At 47.3% G+C, this 25,143-nt stretch overlaps 1 protein-coding gene across 2 annotated transcripts in view; it reads left to right on the top strand.

Annotated features, from left to right (window-relative positions):
- ADAM12 (ADAM metallopeptidase domain 12) overlaps window positions 1-25,143 on the top strand; it is a 675,955-nt gene that overhangs the window by 585,818 nt on the left and 64,994 nt on the right. For both annotated transcript variants that reach the window (XM_059053840.2, XM_067024331.1), the window contains one exon: window positions 20,671-20,848. In XM_059053840.2, the coding sequence (XP_058909823.1) occupies window positions 20,671-20,848 (178 nt within the window). The remainder of the gene's footprint in view (window positions 1-20,670; window positions 20,849-25,143) is intronic.

A 25,143-nucleotide genomic window follows, 5' to 3' on the forward strand; every position in this document is an offset into this window, starting at 1 on the left:
TCGCGAATTACCCTGCGATCCCAGCGCGTGCTTTTGATTCGCACCTACAGCTCCGTCTGGGCGCGGTAAAGCCGCGGGGCAAAGCGGGGCGCGGTTAGACGGGTCCCGCGTGGGGACGTGCGCCTTCCCGCTGGGTTGGCCCCGGGGCGGAGCTGAAATGTGTCAGTAGCTTTGGGGATTTGTAGGGTCCCCGCCTCTAATACCACATCCCCTTCTCCGATCTTAAAGGTTTAAAAGATGAGACTTTTCCTTTTCAGTAAATTATGTCATTCTTCCCCATTTCATGCCTTTCTGAAACGCTAGACTTGATTGACCCAGAGAAAAAGGAAGACAGTTTCATTGCTGCAGCATTCCCAGGAAGTAGAAATAGATGCAACTTGGAGTGATTACAGATTATGATGTGTCCCTACACCTCTACGGGCCCCTCCCAAGCTAGAATGGTGTGCTAACGTAGGAAGATTTTCACTAGTGAAGGAAAACACGCACTTGTTATGATGCCGGCTTCTTTTTTATGCCTTGAGACCTTCCCAGTGCTTATCTTTAGGGCACTTCCTAGGCCAGGTCTGCTCTCTGGGTTTGCTGGAAGGAAGCACTGAGAGCAAGAAGCAAGTGCGGACGGGCAGCGCGAAGGCTGGCCTCTGCCAAGTCGCGGTGTACGCGGGGGGGTGGGGGGGGACATCAGCTTAAAGAGAATGAAAAGTGCCGGTGGAAGAGGATGGATTGTTACAGAACGTGGTTATGCTTTTACAACCAACAGCCTCGTGGGCCTCCTCCTGAGTGGCCCGTAGGGCAGAGCTTCATGGCTCACATCATGTCATTTCACGGAAGCTGGTCGATAAGGCGTCTTTTCCCAGCAAGGCACTGCTTCTCGGGTCCATCACCGCCATTAGCACAAAGCCTTCAGGTGTGCGTTGTTTTTGCGTGAGGTTCTGTCTTAAGCACAATTCCAGGGACTCAGCAAGACCTAGCAGAGGAACTTGCTCTCTGAGTCCGTGATGACAGAAGCCGAGGACCTGAGCAGGAAGTGAGAGTATCTTAGGCCCAACACCAACAGGAAGTGAAACTCAATGAGGGCAGCTTCCCCGAAGGGAGGCAGGTCGCTCCCAGAACTAGTGTGCTCCTTGTCATTTGAACTCCCCGGGCAGGAGCAGAATAGCTGCTTGTTGGGTATTTAGGGCACAGAATCCCCTCTTAGGGGGTGGGGTTGGGCCAGGGCCTGTGGGTGTCTTCAGTTTACAGTATTCCAGCAGCCCAGATAGGGTCCAGAATCTCTGGGGAGGAGATTGGCAGGAAGGTGACGTGAAACTGAGTGGTCTTCATGCTTTCTCATTCTTGATGAGCTCCACGTGGCCACGGAAAATTCGCTCTGTGCTTAATCTCCCTGATTATTAAGTAGAGGCACAAACACACCAGCCTATATGCCTCCAAAAGTGGTTCTCAAAGACTAAGAAGATTGGATTGTTAATATTGTTGATGTTTCAGAACTCTTGATAAAAGAGACGAATGGAAGAGAGGAGAATCTAGATTGGGGACACTACCCTGGGATAGAAGAGACCTGGTAGCCTCAATTCTGACTCTAGTTGCTTTTGGTAAAACAAGCAAATTAGTAACCCCTCTGGCTCTTATGTTTTTATCAGTAAAATGAGTGATCAGTCTTTATTTTTCCTTCCTTCATTTCTTCTGTCCTTCCTTCTGTCCACCCATCCCTCCATCCATCCATTCATTCATCCACCTGTTCTTGCACTTGTTTGTTCACACATTAAACAAATACTCTGACCCCTGTGTTTGTTGTTGTGGAGAATGCACAGATGAGGAAGACCGTACAGCCCTAAGAGTCCTACAGTTCTGGAGGCACAATAGCAAGGCATTGCTTTCTGGTCCTTTCTGTAATTTTGTGTAAATTCCTTCAGATTGGAAAGTCTTCATGGCAGCGTTTAAGGATTGCAAGCCAAATTACCCTGGAGCTATATGAAAATCATAGGTAGAAATGGTATTGTTAAGAGCTGAGCAAATCATTTAGAAAGCGGTTTTTTTCTTACCAGGGGTTTGCTAATAGCCTTTCCTTGATTTATACCTTATTAGCGATTTCTGAGTTTCCTCTTTTGCTGAGCTTGTGCTTTCGCGTAAATCTTTTCTATTTGGTTCTCATTTATGATCCTACATTCCTGTCCAGAGAGTGGTGTTTTTAATTTTCTCAGATGGAAAGAAACTTCCTAAGCAAGTGGGTGAATTAATCACAAAAGCCCACAGTAAGGAGGAGGTCAAGCTGTTCTGGCCATCTCAGTCATCCATCACCCATTTTAGAATTTCCAGGCTGCTTTTAATCTCCAGTATTATCTCGACATGGTCATTCTCTTACCTCATAGAGTCCGCACGAGAGTGGGAGAGTGGATTAAGTGAGATCATATGTCTTTGTAAATTGTAAATCACTCCACAAATATATGGAGGTATTATTATTATTATTATTTAGCTTCCAGGGACCTTGGAACCATTGAAGAGTTCAAGGCTTTTGTTTTTTTCCAGAATTCCTGCTCATAGTTGCTGGAAAGCACTTCTAGTGCCATGTAAGTGCCCGTGGTTTCCGTGTGAATGGCTCATTTTCACCCGGCCCACGCCCGAACCTTCCTCCCAACTTCCTCCCCACTGCTGATTCAGACATCAGTGGCAAATGTTAAAAATGTGATTTAAGCCTCGGCCCCAAAGGGGACTTGCAAAGAGATGAATCGGGGACTGCTTTCATGATACGAAAGTCTCCCAGAATCGAAAAGAACCATGTATTGCAGATGGTTTTAAAGGAAAGAAACGCATCCCTTAATACCCCTTGTTTATTCTTTATCAAAACATTCCAGAATCCTAACCCTGAAATTTCAGCAACTGCCATCGTTGACGAATTGGACCCAAAGGCCTAAACATACGAGGATGGAGGAGAATTCTTTTAAACATGGGTGTCATGACTTCAGTTGCGTGTTACAGGCATAGCTGGAGGGGGTGTCCCTACAGGCTGTATCATTGATTACTGCAAGTCATTGAGTGTGTGTGAGAGTGTTTTATGTCTTTGGATAGTTAACGTTAAGGCCTGTCTTGGAAATTGCTCCTTGGCAAAAGCAGTATCTGGGTATTCGTGTGGGAGTTTGAACTCAGCTGAGTCCATCCATTGATGAGCTTCTTGGAGCATTTGGTCTTCTAGGGGTTGAGGACTAACTATGCCACATTTATGGGAGTAAGAAGAACGTGAATAATTTGAGTACTTTGGGGAAAGAATATTTACTTTAATAGTAAATGTCACTTCCTAGAGTAGAAGAAAAAGGCAGTATTAACATTCAAAAACTACTCTCAGAGCTCCCTTTTACTTTTGTGTGGAAATTTTTCTGTTACTGTGAGAGTTGGAGTCAAAGAGCCGTCTCTTGAGGGGATGCAGCTGGATCGGAAACCCATGGTAACTCAGCTCCTGCGACGTGCCACCTCCTCTGACATATGTTGGGGTTATTTCAGCCACGAACAGGACAGACCCCCTTCTTGCCCTCGTGGAACTTGCGTTCTTGTGGGGAAGACGGTCTAGAAAAACAGTAAATCCAAAACTGCAGGTTGGAAGAAGTGCTGTGAAGGAAGAAAAGGAAGACGATAGAAAGGAGACACGTGGGCTGGGGGACCCGCCATTAATTAGTGGTTTGGGGGAGACCTCTCTGTGGAGATGGAAGAGAGGGATGGAGAGCCTGCAGAGATGGAAGGACATGGGCTTGGGCAGGGGGGACACCATGAGAGGGAAAGCATCGCTGACGGGAAGGTGGCGGCTGGTGGGGCTGGATCGGCACGGGCTGGGGCTGGAGGGAAGTGGGCTGATGCCACTGGCGAGAAAGGAGGGGCCAGAGCACGCAAAGCCCACGCCGCGGTAGGAACGTGGATTCGTCTCCAGGGTAGCGAACCACCACTGGAGGGTTTTAGGCGGGACGGTAACACGATCTGAGTTTTCTTTTAAGAATTCTTCACTTTTAAGAAGATGGCGTAGCATCTGAGCTGTTGTAGTTTGCCGAATTAAGGGGTTTACTGTCTGTAAAAAATAGGGGGGAGCTTCTTGTTCAAAGAAGAAATGGTATATAAACTCTCATTTTATTTTAGTGTAATTACTAGGCACTTGGAATCGTTACGAAGGAGCCCGTGCTAGCACACGGGGGGCGGATCACACCACAGCTTCACCCGCTCACCTCAGCAGTCTTGTAGACTTGACGTCCAAGACTCTCTTCTGTTTAGGATTTCACTTTGCTTTTCCTCTAGTAAGATTCTTTAAGGGCTCTGCTTCAACAGCCACAAAAGAGCACTTCCACACTCTGTATCTCTGAAGAGATGTATACAGATCTATCTGAAGGGAGTTGGTGCCGTAGTTTTCATGCTGATACTAAGATTCCGAGTTTGGGGCTGTTTGGGTTTTGTTCAGTCCAGACTGGCAAAGGGCTCTCAAGCAAAGAATGTGCTGCCTGGCTGCCACGGCACAGCGGAGGGCAGTGCGTTGAGCGCCCTGGAGAATGTGGGCCCAGAAAATAAGCGAATGAGGGTTACCGCTCGCTCGCTCACCAGGGGTGTAGATCATTTACATCCAGCTGAGGTTGGGAATCCAGGAGTAACGTCTACAACGGGATCAAATAACCACGTTCAAGGTGAAAGCATTGCCATCCCACTTCCTCAGAAGTGTGGATAATTGGCTCATTCGATTCCGTATAATTCAATTCAGGAAACATTCATTGCATACCTCCCTGCTGCACAGCTGTCGGGACATGGATCACAGCTGGATGGCCTCCACCCCAGTTCAACCTTCTCTCAGGAAAGCCGAGAGGACACAGGCCCTGCCTCCAACTCAGGAAACAGGGCTGGGTGACCAGTTATAGCAAAACCACTCATTTACTCAGCTCGTATTTACTGGGTACCTGTGTGCCAGATTCCAAGGAGCGGAGCGGGGCCACAGACACAAAAGGCAGGAACCTCGATTTCTAGGCCCTTATATTGTGGTAGGGATCCCAGGCAAGTACACTGGTGATTACAGACTGGAAGCTCAGGGCTGATAGGGGACATTTTGGGGTGCCATGGGGCTCACCACAGGGGCACCTAATCTCCTCTATTTACACAACCCTGGGTATCATAACATCATCTATAAGTGCTTCAGTTTTGCCTCTAAAAGATAAGGAGAAAATTTTAAACATCACCGTAATAGCATCTCACATCTTTTTAAAAATGACCTATAATTCATTGTGAACAAGGAGCAGAGGTTGGAAGGGGTGGTGGGCAGGGAACATTCTGGACTAAAGTCCGGTCTGAACCCATCCCAGAAGAATCGCATAGGGTTAGGCAGACCCTCCTCGAGAATTCCTAGCTCATGTTACAGGAAATTCGGATTTATTTTTGAGGAGGCCTCTATCTGAAAATGTGATTCAGGAAACTAAAATCAACTGCACTTTTCAGTGAAAAGTTCCCAAGTTTCAGATGTGGTAGGAATTGATAGAAATTCAATGTATCTAGAAAGGCTATCCCCTTTCAAGAAGCACTTGCTTTCTTGAAAATCAGTGCAGAATATACATAATTAAAACTCACCCCCATTTGAAGTTTGAGGATCTATCTGAGGTCACGAAATACACTTATTATTAAGGGATTTTACGAGCATGGGATTGGAGAAAATTGTTTCCCCATATCAGTTCTTCCTTTGAAGGGGATTATTTTTTTTTTTTTCTCAATGAAAAGTTTAAGAAAGTCTTCACTTCCTTCTTCAAGGTGCAGTAGGGAAAACAATGGAAATCTTTATCCAAGGAGTAAAGAATAAATAAATAAACAACAACAAAATGAGGCACTCTAGTAACATTAAAACGCTACAGGGCAGAATCAGTTTAACTATCCAGCTAGAGCAACTGAGTTAACTACTTACCGACATGACGGTAAGGGGGAAATGAACTGTCAGGAGATATTCCTGACAGCAGTTCAAGAGGACCCCTCGCTGCAGACCATGTTCTTATTTCTTCTCTGTAGGATTAGATATTGCTGACTGGAAAATGAAGGAGTTTGTCTGCAGTTAATGCAGAGATGGGATAGTAAAAGTCACTGCCCAAGGGCATGGTAGAATGTCCTCTCCTCTTAAGCTGGATGCAAAACAGAGGTCAAGCTAGGGAGACTGGTCCGCATAGCACTGCTCCTTGAATATCCAGTTTGGGGGAAGTGAATGGAGGCAGACTTGACTTTAGCCCTAGAGATTTACTGGGGATGTATCTTTCATCAGTCAGCGGTGTGAGGTGGGTGCGGTTATACCCATTTTAAGGATGAGGAGCTGGAGCTCAGAAAGTTAAATGAACTGCTTACGTTTTCAAAACTACCCAAGTGGAAGCCCCAAGACGTTAGGCTGAGTCACCAGGAGCCAAGCCTCTGACCTTCCACCTTCCTATTACTTATCTCAAATAAAAATGTGCAGCAGCTGTGCACCTCAGGAAGAGGAGCAGGGCATCTATCCTGGGGTATTAGTCAGAGGAAGATGTCCTGGCTCCCCGCCGCAGGCTTCGAGGGGGCACCGTGGTCCAGATTGAGGCTGAGACTGGGGCGGCCGTGCCATCCTGCCTCCCGGGGGTCCTTACCACGTGGAGGTCACCTCAGCTGTATTTGCCGTGTTCAGGCTCCAGGCGGGAACTGAAGCCTTCTCAGTGTAGAGCTTTGTCCCTGTGTGACTTCTGGGAAGCAGGAAGGCTGGCCCATTTTTAAGCCATTTAGTTCTGCAAATCTCCTTCAACTTAGGTTACAACAGCAGAGAATTATTTCCTGTCATTGCTCGTTAATCCAGCATTTTATTTGTGGTGGAACATGTGTGAAAACATTGCTGCTGAAATTCTGCCAATCCCTCCCCACTTACACACACACACACACACACACACACACACACACACACACACACACGGCTTCCTCCTTTCCCCAGGACTTTTGGCACAGAGGCCACAGAGTGAGGTCAAGGGTAAATTCTTGGGCCTGTCTGTAACCAACAGTATTCAGAAGGACCCACTTTAAGCTCTACTAGGTCAGGAATTTTGTCTGTTTTGTTCACTGCTGGAGCCCCAGCACCTGGAACATGTAGTAGATTTCAGTAAATTCTTCTTGACTGAAAGGATGGATGGATGGATGGATGGATGGATGGATGGGAGGGTGAGTGGGTGGAAGGATGGATGATGGTTGAGTGGGTGGGTGGATGACTGAGTGAGCTGATAGCAGATGGATAAATGGTAGTGGGCGGCTGGGTGGATGGACAGATGGATGTGATTCCAGCACAGTCAGATGTGTGCAGAGGGAAGCCACATTTCACCTTTCAGGTAATGGCTAAACTTCTCAGGAGAAGATTCCGAGACCATTGTCTTTTGTTTTTTTTAATAAATTTATTTTATTTATTTATTTATTTTTGGCTGCATTGGGTCTTCGCTGCTGCGCGCGGCCCCCCCGCCCCGTTGCCACGAGCGGGGGCCGCTCCTCGCGTCGGTGCGCGGGCCCCTCACTGTGGCGGCCTCTCCCGTTGCAGGGCACGGGCTCCAGGCACGCGGGCCTCAGCAGTTGCGGCTTGTGGGCTCTAGAGCGCAGGCTCAGCAGCCGTGACACCCGGACCCAGCTGCTCCGCGGCACGTGGGATCCTCCCGGACCGGGCCACGAACCCGCGTCCCCTGCATCGGCAGGCAGACTCGCAACCGCTGCGCCACCAGGGAAGCCCCGTTGTCTTTTATACTATAGCATTCGCTGCAGCATTGCCATTTTCATTTATTGTATATTCCACATCATCTACAGTGGAGTTATGATAACTCACAAGAACAGAAACAATACAATAAAGAGAAAAACGAAAGCAAAATAAAAAAGAATAAGGACCGAGAAACCCCAGGTAAATAGGAGTCTGAGTCCATTGGTTATTGTTTTTTTTTTTTAACTCCATGGAGACCAAGGAGCAATTTACTTTTAAAAGGCGGACTTCTTCCAGAAGAGGCTTCTCCCGCAAGCCTGTGCTTAATTTAGCTAAAGTAGGAGGAAGGAAGTTAAAAATACAAAAACTAAAAGTAGTTGTAAGAATAAGACCCTGTAGACCTCACAGATTACTCTCCAGTTTACAAAGAACGTTCACATCTCCTTTCTCATTTAATTGTCACAGTTCTAAGAGGAGAGGGTAGATACAATCACCTCCATCATACAGATGAGAAAACTGAGGTTCAGAAAGGCCAGAGGCCCCGCGGTTGCTCAGGGCCAGACTCAAGATGATCAGCCCACAGCCTCTGGCCTGTTCCCTGGCCCCTGCGAGCAAAGGAACCATTCCCAATGCCCCGGGGAAGCGGGAGGGGGAGGGGAACATGGGTGCCAGTCTTCGCGGCTCTTGAGTTTCAGGCTGCCCTGATGGCCAGCCCAGCCTCAGGAGCTCAGCGAGGTAAGAACAGGGCCAAAAAGACTTCAGCCCTCGTTGGGTGGCTTGGAAGCATCTACCATGACCCCTTTTCCTATCATGTTTGATTAAAAGTGTCACAGACTTGCAGAGTCAGCAGATGCAACGGGCATGATCTATACGGGTCTGTCTCCTGGGGCAGGAGGAGAGGGCGGAGTTATCTCGATGTGTAAACTGCCCTCTGTTAACCCCTGAATCTGTTTATGTCTGCCAGAACCTCATCCCCCCGGAGCCCCACGCAGAGGCAGCGGCCTCTTCCTGCGATGAAGCTGAGAAGCCAGGCTGAGACACTGCCTCTGATGGGCTGGGCTCCTTTCGTGGGGTGCTGGCGCCCTGCCCGGAGTCCCCTGCCTTTATGGACTGGGCTCCGGAGGAAGCGAAAGGTCTGCTTTCTGATAATGCCTGGAGGCCGCCTGCGCACCTCTCAAGCGACCAGGGCCTCGTTGCTCTCCTTCTTTATTAAAAATCCTGAGAAATTACATTTACACTTTAATTGGTTTCCGGGGAGGAGGAGCAGGGGTCAAAGTTCACGTGTTAAAGACATGAATTATAACGTACCACAGATGGCCCCATTCTGGACCCCAGGTGTTTGCTATTAACAATGGAAATGTCCTCTAAGGACGTGTTTGATCATTCGCTCCTGGCCCGGTGGTTTGCCTCACCGTCTGCGGCCCATCTGGCAGGCCACGGGGTCGAGCGTTTGGCCCGAATGCAGTCACTCTCCATTCCTGCGGGCTCCGCCGGGGTTCCGTCCTGTCGAGTGAACCCGCGCGTTCACGGTCACGCCGGGCACCCCTGGCCGGGCGGAGTGGGACTCGGGTCCGCATCCACCTCCCGGCAGGCGCGGGAAAGCCCTCCGGCAGAGCCCCGCGCCTTCCCGGTGGGCGATGGTTCCCTCTGCACGGCGCTTGCTGAGACCCGCGCGGGCCCACAACCTCCCTCAGGTGTGTGCGTGGCCGCAGGTGTGCCCCATAAATCCCAGTTCCCGGCCGCCATTTCTCCCGGCCTCAAAGCCGTTCAGGGAGCTGCTCGACGGTGCCCTGCGAGAAGCCGGCAGGACCGCGGGCCCCACCGTTTACCTGCGCCCGACTCCAGGGAGCCAGAGATTCCCGGGCCGCTGCCCTCTTCTTCCTGAAAGCTGATGCTGGCTCCGGGCCACTTGCGCCCCGCCACACCTGAGGCTTCCGGAGGCCTCCTGGCTGCCCTTGGGGCGGCGTGGCCGCAGAGGGAGAACACGGGTCTTCGGGTCCGGATGTTGGGTTTTCGGTCCTGACGCTGAAACCAGAGGACCGTGGCAAGGTGTCTAACTGCTCTGTGCCTCAGTCTCCTCATCTGTAAAATAGGAATGATATAATCTGACTCACCGGGCCGTCGGCGAGCGAGGCTGCCCAGCGGGCTTCTGGGCCACAGCAGGCCCTTGCTCAAGAGTGGTAAGTGCTGTTAATGTTTTTACTCATTATCCTGGACGTGCAGAACGAGCTGAAGTCAAAGTCCCCTGAAACGGGGTGACCTTGGGCTGCACCTCAGTCCTGCCAGGCTGCTGACGACCAGGCCAGTTGCCACGGGTGCAGACACCACTGCCTGCCCCAACGGGACGTGCCCCTGGGTCACTCCTAAATTCTGTGCATGGTGATTGCAAGCTTTTATTCCGGGGTGGAATTGTGAAAAACCCAACGGTTTTTCTCAAGATGGCCCGAGAGCTTTGGGGTTGACACTTGGCCGAGCAAATCGGTCCCAACTTCTTGCACCCACTGGTGTCCGTGGGCCCTGCGTTCCCCTAGGAAGAGAAGATGGTGACAGTGTGAGTCTTGTGGCCCTGGAGGAGCTAGGAATGCATAGAACTTGGCCCTGAACTGTGTGTTATTGCTTTTGGAAAAGCTCTTCAAGCTGGTCGCAGATGTAGTGATGAAGCGTCAGTAGTTCGTGCCGTCAGAGAGCGGAGGGCAGGTCTGGTCTGTCTGTGGCCACGTTTCCCTCCGAGCTCCCGCCTAGCAGCTTGGCTGTGGAGGAAGAGGTCAGAAGAATGCGTGGAGGGTGCTCACGTCGCTAGAGCTTTTGGGAAAGTCCTTTGGAAAAAGTTCCAACAACTCGGAACCACCGCAGCCAGCGGCATGGCGGGTAACAGTCATGTAAACAGCGTGTTTGTTTGTTTGTGTTGGTTGGTGGTTCGGTTGGTTGTCTGGTTGAGCTCGAGATGGCTCGGCCCCTCCAGAATGAGCAGAGTCTGTAACACCACATATGTATCAAATGGATCCTACTTAACTACTTGATCTTTCCTTTGCCTCCTGAATCGCCCTTCTCTCAAGGTGTACTTGTGGTTTTACACTTTAAAGACTGCTACATTTTGGCTACAATTGTAATAAATTCTGCACCCTATTGGAAGATGTTTCTAAGCCCTAGAACGTACAAGGCACTGGCAAACCATAGTTTGAAATAGCCAGAACAGCACCTCTAAATAAGGAAGAGATACACGTCTTTTTCAGGCAAATATTGGCAGCTAGCATCTTGGAAGTTAACCAAAGACTTTCCCATTTGTGTTTGAAGCTCCTTTGTTCTCTCCCTCAGCGTGCAAGGTAGTTATTATTCCCGGTCTGCAGGTGTGAAAACTGAGGCTTGGTTTTAAAACTGAGCTTTAGTTTTAATAGATGGGGTGCTCAGACTTAGTCTTCCAATTTCGATTCTTCTCCGGCTGCTCTGTGCCATGTGCCCAGGTCGACAGTAGCCTCCCAGGCCTGCTGCCTCCGTCGCTTCCACTGTCAGGAGAAAAAATTAAACTCCATCTCAGTCTGCAAGAAGAAATCGGTGGGAGGCAGAATGTCAGCAACATATTTCCCCGAACCAGTTATCCCTTTACTATCTAATCACTGACCAGCAGTAGAAGATGTGAGGTGTTCTTTTTGTTTTTTTCAATCAATTCAAACAGAGAAATCTGGATGGCTTCCCATCCCTGGTTTCCTGCAACGTTGGCTTTTCCTGTCACACGGTTATGTCAGCTCCAAGCTGTTCTCAGCAGCTGCAATCTGTGTGCTGGACTGTTGTCCCCCTCCCCCCGCCCACCAGAGCTTGGAGCTGAGGAACCTGGATTCTTTGGGACCCAGCACACATTTATTAATGAGGCAGGGCAGTCAGAGGAAACGTCAAGAACAGTGACCTGCAGCCCCGGTGAATCCAGCCTGCTCGCAGCTGCTTTCCCTAGCTGCCTAATTGCCAACAAGAAAAGATAATTCCCAGAGAGCTTTCGCAAGGCAGATAACTCCCGACTTCCACTGTCAAGATTGATAAATGGGCTTAGTATGATTCACCCCCAAGAATACAGCCGTGAGATGCACATAGGCTCCTACAAGAAAAGAATTTTATGGCTGCAGATTCGTCGAAGTAAAAGTAACCCCTAATAATGTTTTAGTTGGTGACGGGCTGAGATGTTAAGCTGTGACTGCATTTACGGTGGGAAGCCATAAGTGGCATTCCTCTTTTGAAAAGTGGTGTGTGTGTGTGTGTGTGTGTGTGTGTGTGTGTGTGTGTGTGTGTGTGTATGTTTGTGTGTGTGTGTTTTCCAAAATCACCTGGTTGTCTATTTCATTGGCTTTTTATTCCTAACCTTGCATTCAGCATGGTAAACTTGCCCCCATGTGTCCTTGGTTGGTGAATATTAGGAAAAAAGGCAGATGTGTCTAACTGAAGAGGTCACAGCTGAACAGGAGCCAGGCACCCTGGCGAGGTGTCTGCAAGAAATTCTCTGCCCGTGGGCTGAAAGCAGCACTTTTTTCTGGGTCCTATAGGTATAATCATTTTAAAGCATTCTTGTTGACAAGGGAAGGTATCACGCAAAGGGGGTTCTTTTCTGAATAATTCTCGAATTGTATTGCTTTGCACCACCCTGTCACTGCTCTATGTCAATTCAGTTAGCTGCTGTCGTGGCATATTTGGGATAGTTTATGAAAAGTATTAAGAAGCACGTTGTGATGAGTTTGCTGGAAGCTGTAGAAGAAACTGAGGCTTGTCTTTTTAAACGACCGACCGTGGGCTACACGGGATCTTCAATGTCATGGGCAACTGTATGGCCCAACTCAATGTTCTTTTCATTAACAGTCCAGGGAATAAAGCTATGAGATAAGAAAGGAACAAAGTGAGCCAAAGGAAGGCAGAACTGTCATACTCTGGAGTTGGAAACAAGTGGAAGGAACTTCAGAACAGAAACATCTTTCCGTTCAGTCAGAACCTTTGCTGGTACCTTAATTAGTATAGAGTACAATGATTAATCAGTTAACCTGCTCTAACACTTAAAGATATTTGAAACATTCATTTGTGATTTGAATTTGGCTTTAAGAGACAGATTCTCAAGGAATTTCTGGTACGTGCCTACAATCACGTGAGGTTTCAAAATGCTGTACCTCGAGCTTTTCTCAGAAAATGGAACCACAGGGGAAACTAGAACTATTTCTAATTTTAAGTGCAAGGAAGCTGACCTATAATGCACCTAGTTTGCATTTCTTATTGTTTACACAAATAGGTGTGGATTTGTCCATGTATGATCTTTACAACATTTGAATTTTAAACTGAGGTCAGTTGTTCCCAAGTGTTAATTTGATAAATCACCCGGACCATCAACTGATGAATAAACAAATTGTGATGTAGTCTTACTTACAAGGGAATATTAGTCATTGAAATAAATAAAGTACTAATAGTGCCATAACGTGGATGAACCTTCATGCTGAGTGAAAGAAGCCAGATGTAAAAGGTCACATATTGGATGATTCCATTTATATGAAATGTCTGGACTAGGCAGATCCAGAGAGACAGAAAGCAGATTAGTGGTTGACAGGGACTCAGGGGAGAGGGGATGAGGAGTGACTGCTGCCTGGGGTGAGGGTTGTTTTGGGGACTCAGGAAAAGGTTCTGGAATTAGTGGTGATGGTTGCATGACACTGTGAATGTACTAAAAGCCGAGGGGTTATATATTTTTAAGTGGTGAATTTATGTTATGTGAATTTTACCTCAATTTAAAGTGAAATCACCTGGAGACCTTGTTAAAACAATTGCTGGACCCACCCCTGATTTTTTTTTCTCAGGCGGCAGGTTCGTATGGGGTCTGAACATTTGCATTTCTGGTGGGTTGCCAGGTGATGCTGAGTTTGAGGGGCTTTGAGGGGCTCTGATCCAGGCAGGTGATTTGAGTGATGGAAGGATTCCTCCTTCGTATGTAAATCAGCACATCAAGGCTGTAATGATCACTGTCGGTGTCTCAAGAGTTTACCGCAGGTGATCCAGGGCTGACATGAGATCTGTAGTGAAGAACGTAAGTTTTTTAAATCACTGAACTTGGGATCAGATCTAGTCTCTGCCGTCCCCTAACTGAGAACTCTTCAGCAAGTCCCTTCACCTCATTTGCAAAATGGGAGTAACAATACCTATCTCACTGTGTTGTTTTAAAATGTAAATTTAAAAAAGAAAGTATAAAGAAGAAGAAAATATTACTATGAAAAAGTACCCATCATATCATCTAGCTTAAAGCAGGCTCTCAAATAGTTATTCCAAAAAAATAAACATGTATCGTGTATATCAGTTCAATAGAATTATATGTTTATATATTTTATATAATTTCTCTGTGAATAAATATGCATGATGCATTTATGTATGTGAATGTATTGTATTTCTAATATTTCATTAGCACGGATGGAGAGGTGGTGCCGGGAGTAGGTGTGTCCCGTAGTTCCCTTGGCAAAGGTCCAGCAGGGGGAGAGTGAGAAGGGCTGGGCCCATATTTTAATCATCATAGGATCCTCCTCAGAGCTTTAAATATAATTACTTCTCCAGTGAGTGAGTGGATGAATGGAGGAGTGGTGAACACACTATCCCAAAAGTTTCGTTCTGCTCTCGTCAAACGTTCAGGGGCTTCCCTGGTGGCGCAGTGGTTGGGAGTCCGCCTGCCGATGCAGGGGACGCAGGTTCGTGCCCCGGTCCGGGAGGATCCCACGTGCCGCGGAGCGGCTGGGCCCGTGAGCCGCGGCCGCTGCGCCTGCGCGTCCGGAGCCTGTGCTCCGCAACGGGAGAGGCCACGACAGTGAGAGGCCCGCGTACCGCCAAAAAAAAAAAAAAAGTTCAGAAGCAGAGTTGGTATCTGGGAAGCCGGGTGAGGAGCAAGCACTTCCCTGGAGGCATTCTTTTGTGGGGGCAAATTGGAGAGCTAGCCGTCTGAATAACCATTGTGCTGATAGATCCTGTCTGTGGATCCTGACACAGTGCTGGGGAGTGGATTCCATGGTCCACTGGCCCGTTTTTCATGCAAGCCAATGAACTGCTCATTGAGTCCTTAAGCCAACAATGAGTGCTCTCTCTCGTGCACTAGGCACTGTGCAAACCAGTGACCACTCAGACGTATTGTAAAAGGTGTTTAAATATGTGTAAATTAGGATTCTATTGTAATTACAGGACTCTGATATTTGGTATCATAAAATTCCCTTATCTCTTGAGATTTGAAATCATTTTATTTTAAATCGAAACATAGTTGATTTACAATGTTGTGTTAATTTCTGCTGTACAGCAAAGTGGTTCAGTTATCCATATTCAAACATTCTTTTTTATATTCTTTCCCATTCTGGTTTATCACAGGATATTGAATATAGTTCCCTGTGCATATACAGAAGGACCTTGTTGTTTATCCATTCTCTATATATAATGGTTTGCATCTGCTCACCGCAAGCTCCCACTCCATCCCTCCCCCACCCCCCCTTCCCCTTGGCAACTACAAGTCTGTCCTCTGTTTGTGAGCCTGTTTCTGTTTCATAGATATGTTCATTTGTGTCATATTTTAGATTCCATGTATAAGTGATATCACATGGTATTTGTCTTTCTGACTTACTTCACTTAGTATAGTAATCTCTTGGTCCATTCATGTTGCTGCAAATGGCATTATTTCGTTCTTTTTTATGGCTGAGTAGTATTCCATTGTGTATACGTACCACATCTTTATCCATTTATCCGTCAATGGCCATTTAGGTTGTTTCCAGGTCCTGGCTATTGTGAATAGTGCTGCTATGACCATAGGGGTGCAAGTATCTTTTTGAATTATAGTTTTGTCTGGATGTATGCCCAGGGGTGGGATTGTTGGATCCTATGGCAACTCTCTTTTTAGTTTTTTTGAGAAACCGCCATACTGTTTTCCAGGGTGGCCACCCCAGCTTACATTCCCACCAACAGTGTAGGAGGGCTTCCTTTTCTCCACACCCTCTCCAGTATTTGTTATTTGTAGACTTTTTTAATGATGGCCATTCTGACCGGCGTGAGGTGGTATCTCAGTGTAGTTTTGACTTGCATGAAATCATTTTAGATCGCTGAATTCTGTTTACTGAGGGAGGGCCACCGGGTTAGATACAGGTTTTAGTTTCGCTCTTCTTCCTTCCCACACACCGATCAACCGAGATGATCCCAGCAGGAGGGAGATGATGGGCAGACCCGTGCTCGTCAATCAAAACTAGTTTGATTTTTTTTAAAAAAGTGTGGGGGAATAAGAGTTTGAAATTCTTATGAAAAGTACCTTCAGCCATTATCAGTGCTTGGTCCATGCAGGGCAAAGCCCCCCTCCCCCATTTAATGAAGTTCCCTGAGAGTCTTTTGCCATCAGCCTGACCTCCAAGGGTTTAGGGGCCTTCTCCGGGGAGGGCGTCGCCCCTCTGGGTGTGTGTCACTGAAAGAAGAGCCAGCTGCTTTCTGCTGCACAAGGTCCTCTAGGCCAGTCACGCCTGCCCGCGTGCCTTTGCACAGGCTCCTCCCTCTGCGTGGAATGTTCTTCCTCCAGATGTTCTTCCACCTTGTTCCCTCTCACATCCTTCTGGGGGAGGAGCCCCAAATGCCCTCCCCTCCGTGCGGGCTTCCCTGGCCACCCTCCCTGAAAGGTCAGCCCCTCACACATCCTCTCCCCCTGGCCTGTCTTATTTTTCTCTTCAATGCTCATTCCTTTCTAATAGGTAAATGATTCCCTTATCTTCTGTATGATTCGTCTGCCCCACTAGATGCAAGCTCCACCATGGCCAGGATTTGTGTATGTTTCATTCATTCCATCTCCCCAAAGCCTAGAGCAATGCCTGCAACATAGTGGGTATTGAATAAATATCTGCAGAATAATTGAATGATGAGTGACAGGTTACTCTTCTTCCTCTAAAGCCTGACTTTCTCTAAATGCCCAAATAGGGCCCAGGAATATTCTATCAGAGAGAAAGAGTCACCTGGTCTCCAGAATGAGAAATCATGAAAGGGTGAAGGCAGTAAAGGTGCTCTGCAGGTACAAAATGCTCCTTGGACACATTGCCGTTTGCCATCAAGAGAGGTCATGGAGGGTGGCAGAGGTGTTTCTCCATCCTCTCGTAGAGGTGGGAGTGTTGACCGGTCCAGTCCACGGAGAGGGCAGGAAGGTGTGCGGAAGGGTCGCTGGCCTTCCCAAGGGGCCTCCCTGGGGTCACTCTGAGCGAGTCGGAAAGGCCCAGAGTGGAGGGAAAGAAGACCTACTCACATGTGCTTTGGGCGCAGGAGCTGTGAGCCGTGGCCGGCACAGCTGCTGGAGGTTTTAGTGATACTGACTTTGGAGGTGGGCGTCCTGCTGGTGAAATCGGGTTACACGCCGTGCGGCCCGGCTCCGTGTTGTGAGCGACGGTGAGCACGGGTCCGTTTCAGTGTCGGTGAACTCATCCACACCTCGTTTGGCATCCGAGGAGAGCACTGCCGCTTTGCTGTCACAGCAGAGGCACCTCGAGGAATTAGCGCCTGGACGCTGTTCCTCGGGGCGAGGCTGGAAAGCTGTGGATTGGGTGGATGGTATTCCTCCATGATTCTAAATGAGAGAGAACTTTAAAAGCACCTGGGGTTTGTCCTGCAACAGGATAGGATAAAACTAAGAGAACTAGAAATGTATTATTACGCAGATAACTCGACTTCTGTCTGACCACATCCAGCACAGACACGGAAAGAGTCGGTTTGTTGCTATAACAGTTGATCTGTTCTCCTCTCCCCCAATACTCTGAATTTTAAATCCTGGACTTAAACTGATCTCATTCATCTTGTTTCTATCCCTCTTTTTTAATGTCAATCCCCCCCAAAACCCAAAGTGTGTTTGTTGTTTTGAGGGACAGTGAGATGGGAGGGCTCGTCGGAGCTGTTCCTGGAGCTGGTTTCAGCCCTCTAGTCCCCGGAGGCACGTGGGCATCTTCTCACTTGGGAAGCAGGGTGATTGATACCCCTCTTGCACTGGGCTTCTGTTAATCTTGCTGTAAACCGCTGTTAATCTTGCTTACAAACCATTCCCGAGGCTTACAATTTATCCTTGTGTCTTTCCTAATTAACTTTAACATTTTCTAGAAATCAGTGCCCTCCCAGAAGGAACTGGTCAGAGTTCATCACGGCACCTGGTTGGGTATCACTGAGTGAGAATGAGGTTTAGTCTCTCCTGGGTCAGGCCTCGAGATAGAGGCGTCCTGGGAAATGCTTACACTGGAGAAGATTCCATGTCTTCCACTGCAAAGAGAAGAACTGCTCCAATTCCCTGTGTGATATACTGTCATCTTTTCAAAACAAAGCTCTTCTAAGTGGACAAAATGACACCTTTTCTTGTGGCTCATCACCTGAAGCTATTCAGTGTCACTTTTGTTTTTGGTTTTTTTTTTTTTGCGGTACGCGGGCCTCTCACTGCCGTGGCCTCTCCGGTTGCGGAGCACAGGCTCCGGACGCGCAGGCTCAGCGGCCACGGCTCACGGGCCCAGCCGCTCCGCGGCACGTGGGATCCTCCCGGACCGGGGCACGAACCCGCGTCCCCTGCATCGGCAGGCGGATTCCCAACCACTGCGCCACCAGGGAAGCCCCAGTGTCACTTTTGATACCAGAAACAATCAATCTGTCTGCCCAGGAAAGTTATAAAGATTTCGAAAGGAACTTTGTTACAGCACTACAGCTAAGTCCTGGATTATTGCCTTTGTATCCAAGAGCAAGACTTGCATGTATTAATTTACTTGTAGATTAGAATTATACTTCAGAGTTAATAACCTGAGGTTGATAGAAAACACTTGGGGAGATAGTGCAGTGTTACCAGTTTGGCCCTGGAACTCATCATGATCTTGAAGTATTGCCAGACTCAATCACTGAATGGTGGCTGGTCTGCGGTCTTCAGGGAAACCTAGCAGCACACACTGGTTTGGCCAATTGATTGGGTTCCAATTACAATGTCATCCTGTCTTCATGGGAGAGGGTGCTGGGGCTTGCTGGTCGGCAAGTCCTGTTTCCTCACCAAGTAATGAAACCTGGCTTTCTGCCGTGCTTAGCCCTTACGCTAATCGCTGCCTAAGACCTGGGAGAACACATTCGTAAAAAAGAGTCAGAGGCTTTATAGACGTTAGGGATCACTTGCTGCTGTGGGAAACAAACCCCTAATTTCCCGGGGCTTTTACCATCATAGACATGTGTTTCCCTTGCATGTGACGCCGTGGAGCTCTGTGCTGTCCGTGAGTCAGGACCAGGTGCTGTGTCTGGCGTGTCCCCCTCCTAGGACGTTGGACTGGCCTGAGCACGGCTGGTAGCCGGGGAAGAGGAAGGAACAGCTACCTAACTACCTTCGGCCAGAAGTGACACACGTCATTTCCCCTCCGCTAATCTCACCACCAAGAATTATCACACAGCCCACCCAGGAGCGAGACGGGTGGCACAGCCCCTCCGGACCATGGAAGGGGGAGCACAAGCTCTGCAGGGAAGTTGGCCAACTTGGCCACACCCCTAGGTGGCCCTGGGTTTTCGAGGCAAGGGCAGGACCTGCACTTCTGACCACCTCCGTTCTCTAGAGCTGTGCCTGGGAAGACAGTGGTTTGCCCTTTCTAGGCCCAAACCAGTACCAGCCGGTCCTGACCCACCATGGGGGCTGTGTCTGTGAAGCCGTGGAGTTGATAAGCTCGGTCATTTGTACCTTCCCCCTCCCTTGGGGTAATGATTGCCTTTATTATTTTTTTTTTAACTGAAGTATAGCTGATTTACAATGTTATGTTAGTTTCTAGCGTACAGCACAGTGATTCAGTTATATATACTTTTTCAGATGCTTTTCACTTACAGGTTATTACAAGATATCGAATATAGTTCCCTGTGCTCTACAGTAGGTCCTTGTTGTTTATCTGTTTTATATACAGTAGTTTGTATCTGCTAATCCCAAACTCCTAATTTATCCCTCTCCCACCTTTCCCCCTTTGGTAACCATAAATTTGTTTTCTATGTCTGTGAGTCTGTTTCCGTTTTGTAAATAAGTTCATTTGTATCATTTTTTAGATTCCAAGTATAAGTGATATCAGATGGTATTTGTCTTTCTTTCTGACTTACCTCACTTAGTATGATAATCTCTCGGTCCATCCATGTTGCTGCAAATGGCATTATTCGTTTTTATGGCTGAGTACTATTCCATTGTATGTCAATATATATGTACCACATCTTCTTTATCCACTCATCTGTCGATGGACACTTCAGTTGCTTCCATGTCTTGGCTATTGTAAATAGTGCTACTATGAAAAATTGGGGTGCATGTATCTTTTTGAATTAGTTTTCATCTTTTCTGGATATATGCCCAGGAATGGGATTGCTGGATCATATGGTAACTCGGTTTTTAGTTTTTTGCGGAATCTCCATACTGTGTTCCATAGTGGCTATATCAATTTACATTCCCACCAACAGTGCAAGAGGGTTCCCTTTTCTCCACACCCTCTCCAGCATTTGTTATTTGTAGACTTTTTGATGATGGCCTTTCTGATCAATGAAGTTAGAGCACTCCCTCACACCATATACAAAAATAAACTCAAAATGGCTTAAAGACTTAAATGTGCTTTTTTCATCTTTGTACTTTCCAATATGAATGCAGATAGCGTTCATATTACAAGCTACAGACCCTAAGCATTCACTTTCCATTATATCATTTCACACAGAACTATTAATGATGTCTGTAATGAGACACAATCTAAAGTTGTTGATTTCAAAACCATCCAAAGGTCATTTCTTTTTGGGTAAAGCACTTCCTCATCAGTGGTGTTGGAACTGTTCAGGACTGGACCTCAGGGTGTAGTCGAAGGTGCCTCATTTTACACCCCGCTCAAGCCTTTGTTCACTGAGACTAAGAGTGGCCACCCAGGCAGATGGTGCCCGTGGGTACCACGCCCAGCCGCACGAGAAGGATGCGAGAGGCCTTTCGGTGCCCTGACGACTGACGTCCTGGCTCTTCCCTGCAGGTACCCATTCCCCATGGTATTCAGCAGCTGCAGCAGGAAGGACCTGGAGGCCAGCCTGGAGAAGGGCATGGGTATGTGCCTCTTTAACCTGCCGGAAGTGACGCAGTCCTTCGGGGGCCAGAAGTGCGGGAATGGATATGTCGAAGAAGGAGAGGAGTGTGACTGTGGGGAAGTGGAGGTGAGAGAGACGTTTTCAGAATGTTTGTCTCGCGTTCGCGGCTGGGCCGAGAAGCAAGAACTTGCAGGAATTGTGCGGTAGAATGAAAGTGCTAGAAATGCAGGATGGAAAACTCCTACATGACCACCTTGAACAAACTTCATGAGCCAGGGTGGCCTTCTTGCGTTTTAAGTTTTGCATAGAATAAGTTGTATCACTGGTTTAAAAAGATAAAGAATCCTCTCTGTTGAAGGACGCAGTGACGTAGGCATGATGAGGACAAGAACAAAGAAAAAGCATTTAGCTCTGAGTTTGACAGAGAAGCAAGCCTTGGAATGCTGGCTTCGAATGGCTCACGAGTGCCAAGGCTTTCTGTCTGTAAGGTGTGCACCCGGGGGGAATTTGAATCAGCAGCGTTCATTTTTAACCAAGAGCTTCTTCCCAAGTTGAAATTCTGCTCCTGCTGCCGTAGCTTCCTCTGTGTGGGCGACCTGAGGCGCCCAGGCTCCTGCCTGTCTGCTTGTTAGCTTTCAGAAGAAATAAGTGAAGGCGGGGAACGTTTGTATCCAGCACAAGGCATATTTAACCCTGTTTTCCAGCCAGTGTCAGGACATTTCCTCATTTCTGTAGGGCCCAAGATAAAGTTCATCAACATCAAAAGTATAACAGCCATTTTTAAATCTCTGAATAATCTTGGGAAGGAAAGAGAGAGACAGGACACAGTGAGACCACCTGGTGAAAGAAGTACCCCCTCAAGACTTGAAGGAGGTTGACTTAGAATAAATCAAAGCCAGTCATTTGTATAGCAGGCTGTCTCCATATGGGAGTCCCTCCCCGAGAGTTTGTGCAAGCTGCAGTGGTAGTCAAGTTCAAGATGGGCTTAGCTAAATTTCACAAGCTGGCCTGATGAGGGCTTAGGAAGAGCATGCCCTGGAGGGATGCTCTGAAAGGGGGATTCGGGGATGGAAGGGAACTTGTGCTGAGACTCTGGGACGTCCCTCAAATTCCTGTGTTCACCAAACAAACAACCGGTTATAGAACCTTCATCATGTCCAATCTCCAAGTCTCTGAGCTTTCCCACATCAGCAGGAATGATCCTGGTCTCCATCTGACCATTTCTGTAAGAACATTGGGAGTGAATATAAGTTCTAGGGGATGGGGCTTGCAAAGGGGGTTTGATCAAATGTTTTTGTGCCCTTGCCAAAATCAGGGTTCATCCAAGGTCACAGCGCTGTCCACGGCGGCGTTCAGTTTTGCTCACAGTGTGTAGACAATGGTTACTATGCAGGAACAGGGCCCTAAGTCCTAACAGAAACTCTTTTTCACATTAGCAGAGGAGAACTTGAAACCGTCATGGGATGGGTTCTGCAAAGCAGAAATTGCTTGGAGATTTTTTTCTCATTGCTTAAAGAAAAAAACAAAATTAGTTTAAATTACTCCTGTTTCTCAGGAGAGGTCATGTTGACTTGAAATGGTTATCTTTTATGTGAACTCCTTGTAATTGTTCGTTAATCTAAATAAATTTGACAGCTCTTCCTGGAGCCGTGAACTCTCAGGTTTGCAATGACTCTATTAGCAGTCAGTTATTCCATATGCCAGCACTGCCACCAGTATCCCTGCCACCCGCCCCATCACCACTGTAAACATGTCCACCACCACCCCACCATCATCACCACTACTCACCCCATCACCACCAACCCCACCACTCGCGTCACCACGGCCACCATCATGTCAGCGAGTGCTTGAGTGCCTGAAATTCACCGGCCTCACGTTGTGGGCTTCTCTTTTACCTCCATCAAGAAGTCACTCAGCTTTTCCCAGGGTGTTTACTGTCTCTCCAGGCAGCTCACTGCAGGACAGCTTTGAAGAACTCAAACCCTTTGCTTATGTCAAGAGCCGTGTTCTCCCTCCGTGTAATTCCCAACTGTCTATTTCTGTGCTTAGGGTCCTTATTTAATAGGAGAAGTTCTTGCTGTCTGAAGAGAACTCTCGTCCTCCTCATCCAAAGTTCTTTCTTCCAAGCAATCTTTCTAAGTCGCAGGCAAGCCTTTTGCCTCAATTCTTAGTTTTCTTTCATTTTTTTTAAAACTTCTTTTTAAAGTTTAAGCTCAAACCGTGTCTGAGGGTATGAAAGCCCATTTCCCAGTTTCCAAGCTGACCAAAACCTTTAGTCAGACCTGTGAACCTGGGTTCTTTACCCCCGCACTCAGTGCTCAGGCCCTGGAAATATCCTTCGTGACTTTGGTTCAGATTGGCCTACACACCCCCTGGACCATAAAGACCTCCAATGTCACCACATCAGTGAGTAAACGGGGTCAGAACAACTGCCCCAGCTCATGACTGGAACCAGTTTCTGTTCCCTTGCTCCCAGAAATAATGGCCACTATTTTCAAGAAGGTGCATTATTGTCTTAACCCCAGTTCATTGTGATTAAGAATCTCTGTCTGCTACCTACAACCCAAGAATGACAATTAGGGCATTTGCTGAGAATTCTGTAATGGCTTCATCCATTACTCTTTCTTCTTTGGAGACTTAGTGTTCGTTGGCTCTGCTGAACTTCTCTATTGAGTACTAAACTAATAAATGCATCAACAGATGAAGAATTTGTCTCTTCTGATAAATAGAGTTCTGCGGAAGGCATAGATTCTGGGTAGTTAAAAGGCAAATGAATGCTGAAGCGTTCTGTCCAGGGCAGTGGGTTTACATCCACCGGGAGGATTTCCTGACAACTTGCTCATTCTTCCGAGCTAATAGGGTTGGGAAAGCAGCCTTATCTCCTTGTTTAAAGTCAATAGGACGCCAGGAGCTTGCAAATATCTTTTAAACTGAGTTATCTCTCTCACATTATCAATCCCCTTTGAAGTCAAAACCATTCTACTTGGCTGCGTTTCCATTTGAACTGCTGCATATATTATTTAGCGATTTGGTGGGGTGGGAGTGAGTTCTGAAAGGATCTTAGGGTCCAGTTTTAGGATGGCTGATTTAACTTAGAAGTGCAAGGAAGGCTGTAATTTGGCTACTGTGTTATTCGGAGAGCCATTTAGACCATGATGTACAGGACAGCACCGCTGTACGTGTCACGGTGCTGATCAGGAAGGCCACTGATGGCCTCCGTTTGAAAACACAAAACAAGTTCCTAAATGTTTTAGGATCATCAGTCCATGAGTTAGAAACCTTCACCGTCCTGAAAGCTATGACTTCTGGTTGGCAGTTTTATCTTACTGTATATATTACACACTCCGGATGTTTATAAAGTCCTTGAGTAAATTTAAAATTTAATAATTTGGGATGTATGTATAATAGGAGCAAACAGTAAAAGGAAGCATCATTCATAGAGTTTTACAAAGGGTACATTTCAGAAATCTGGTGAGCCATGAATCGTCTGGATTAGCAACATTTTATTCATTGCATTTATGATACTAATAAATTCATTCGTGGAAGCTGGTTTTGGGGAGTAAACTATTATACTATTAAAATAGTATGTGACGGGCTTCACTCTAGCCATAGTATATAAATTCTTCAGCACTTATCGTATTAAATAAAATGAAAGGACACTGGTAAATTCAACCCCGAAGACTCTTGAACTCTTCTTTCTAATGGTAACCAATTTCTTCTAAAATGTGTAAACTCCAAGTTACTGGAACGTTCTAAAGCACAAGATGTCATAAACCTACTGGGTAGATATGTATGTACAGGCCTTTTGTTGAGAGCTAAGCAAAGGTATCAATCTCTTGTTTCATTCTGTTAGAAAAAATGAGGTGGCTGTGAAGCACTGCATAACAAAGGAGTTCACTTCCTCTCTCCGTGTTCACGTCACAGAGGACAATCCAGCTACTGTTTGATCCGTTTAAATCCTTTGCAGATCAATGGGCACAGCCCACGGATCTCCTTCCCACCTCTTGGTCATTCTGAGGTGCATTTGTGACCTGAGGAGGGTCTCATCAGGTGAGACAGGCCACCTGTGCTGAGCAAGAGTCCAGCTACGACGTCTGGTTGGATTGCAGGGAGCTGTGTTACAATTGATTTGACTTCATTTCCGGCCAATATGCTCTAGATTAAACTCTGGATCAGTCTTTGAAGGGTAAAGTTTGTACGCATCTATGTAGATTTTTAAATAAGTAAGTTCATAGGACTCCAGTGATCCTGGTAATGATTCATGATTCACTGCACACGCGCGCGCACACACACACACACACACACACACACACACACACACACACACACACACACACACACACACCCTCCCTCCCTCCCTCCCTCCCTCCCTCCCTCCCTCCCTCCCTCCCTCCCTCCCTCACCCGCTGCTGACATGAATG

The sequence above is a fragment of the Kogia breviceps genome, chromosome 2 (assembly GCF_026419965.1).
Source record: "Kogia breviceps isolate mKogBre1 chromosome 2, mKogBre1 haplotype 1, whole genome shotgun sequence".
Lineage (NCBI taxonomy): Eukaryota > Metazoa > Chordata > Mammalia > Artiodactyla > Physeteridae > Kogia > Kogia breviceps.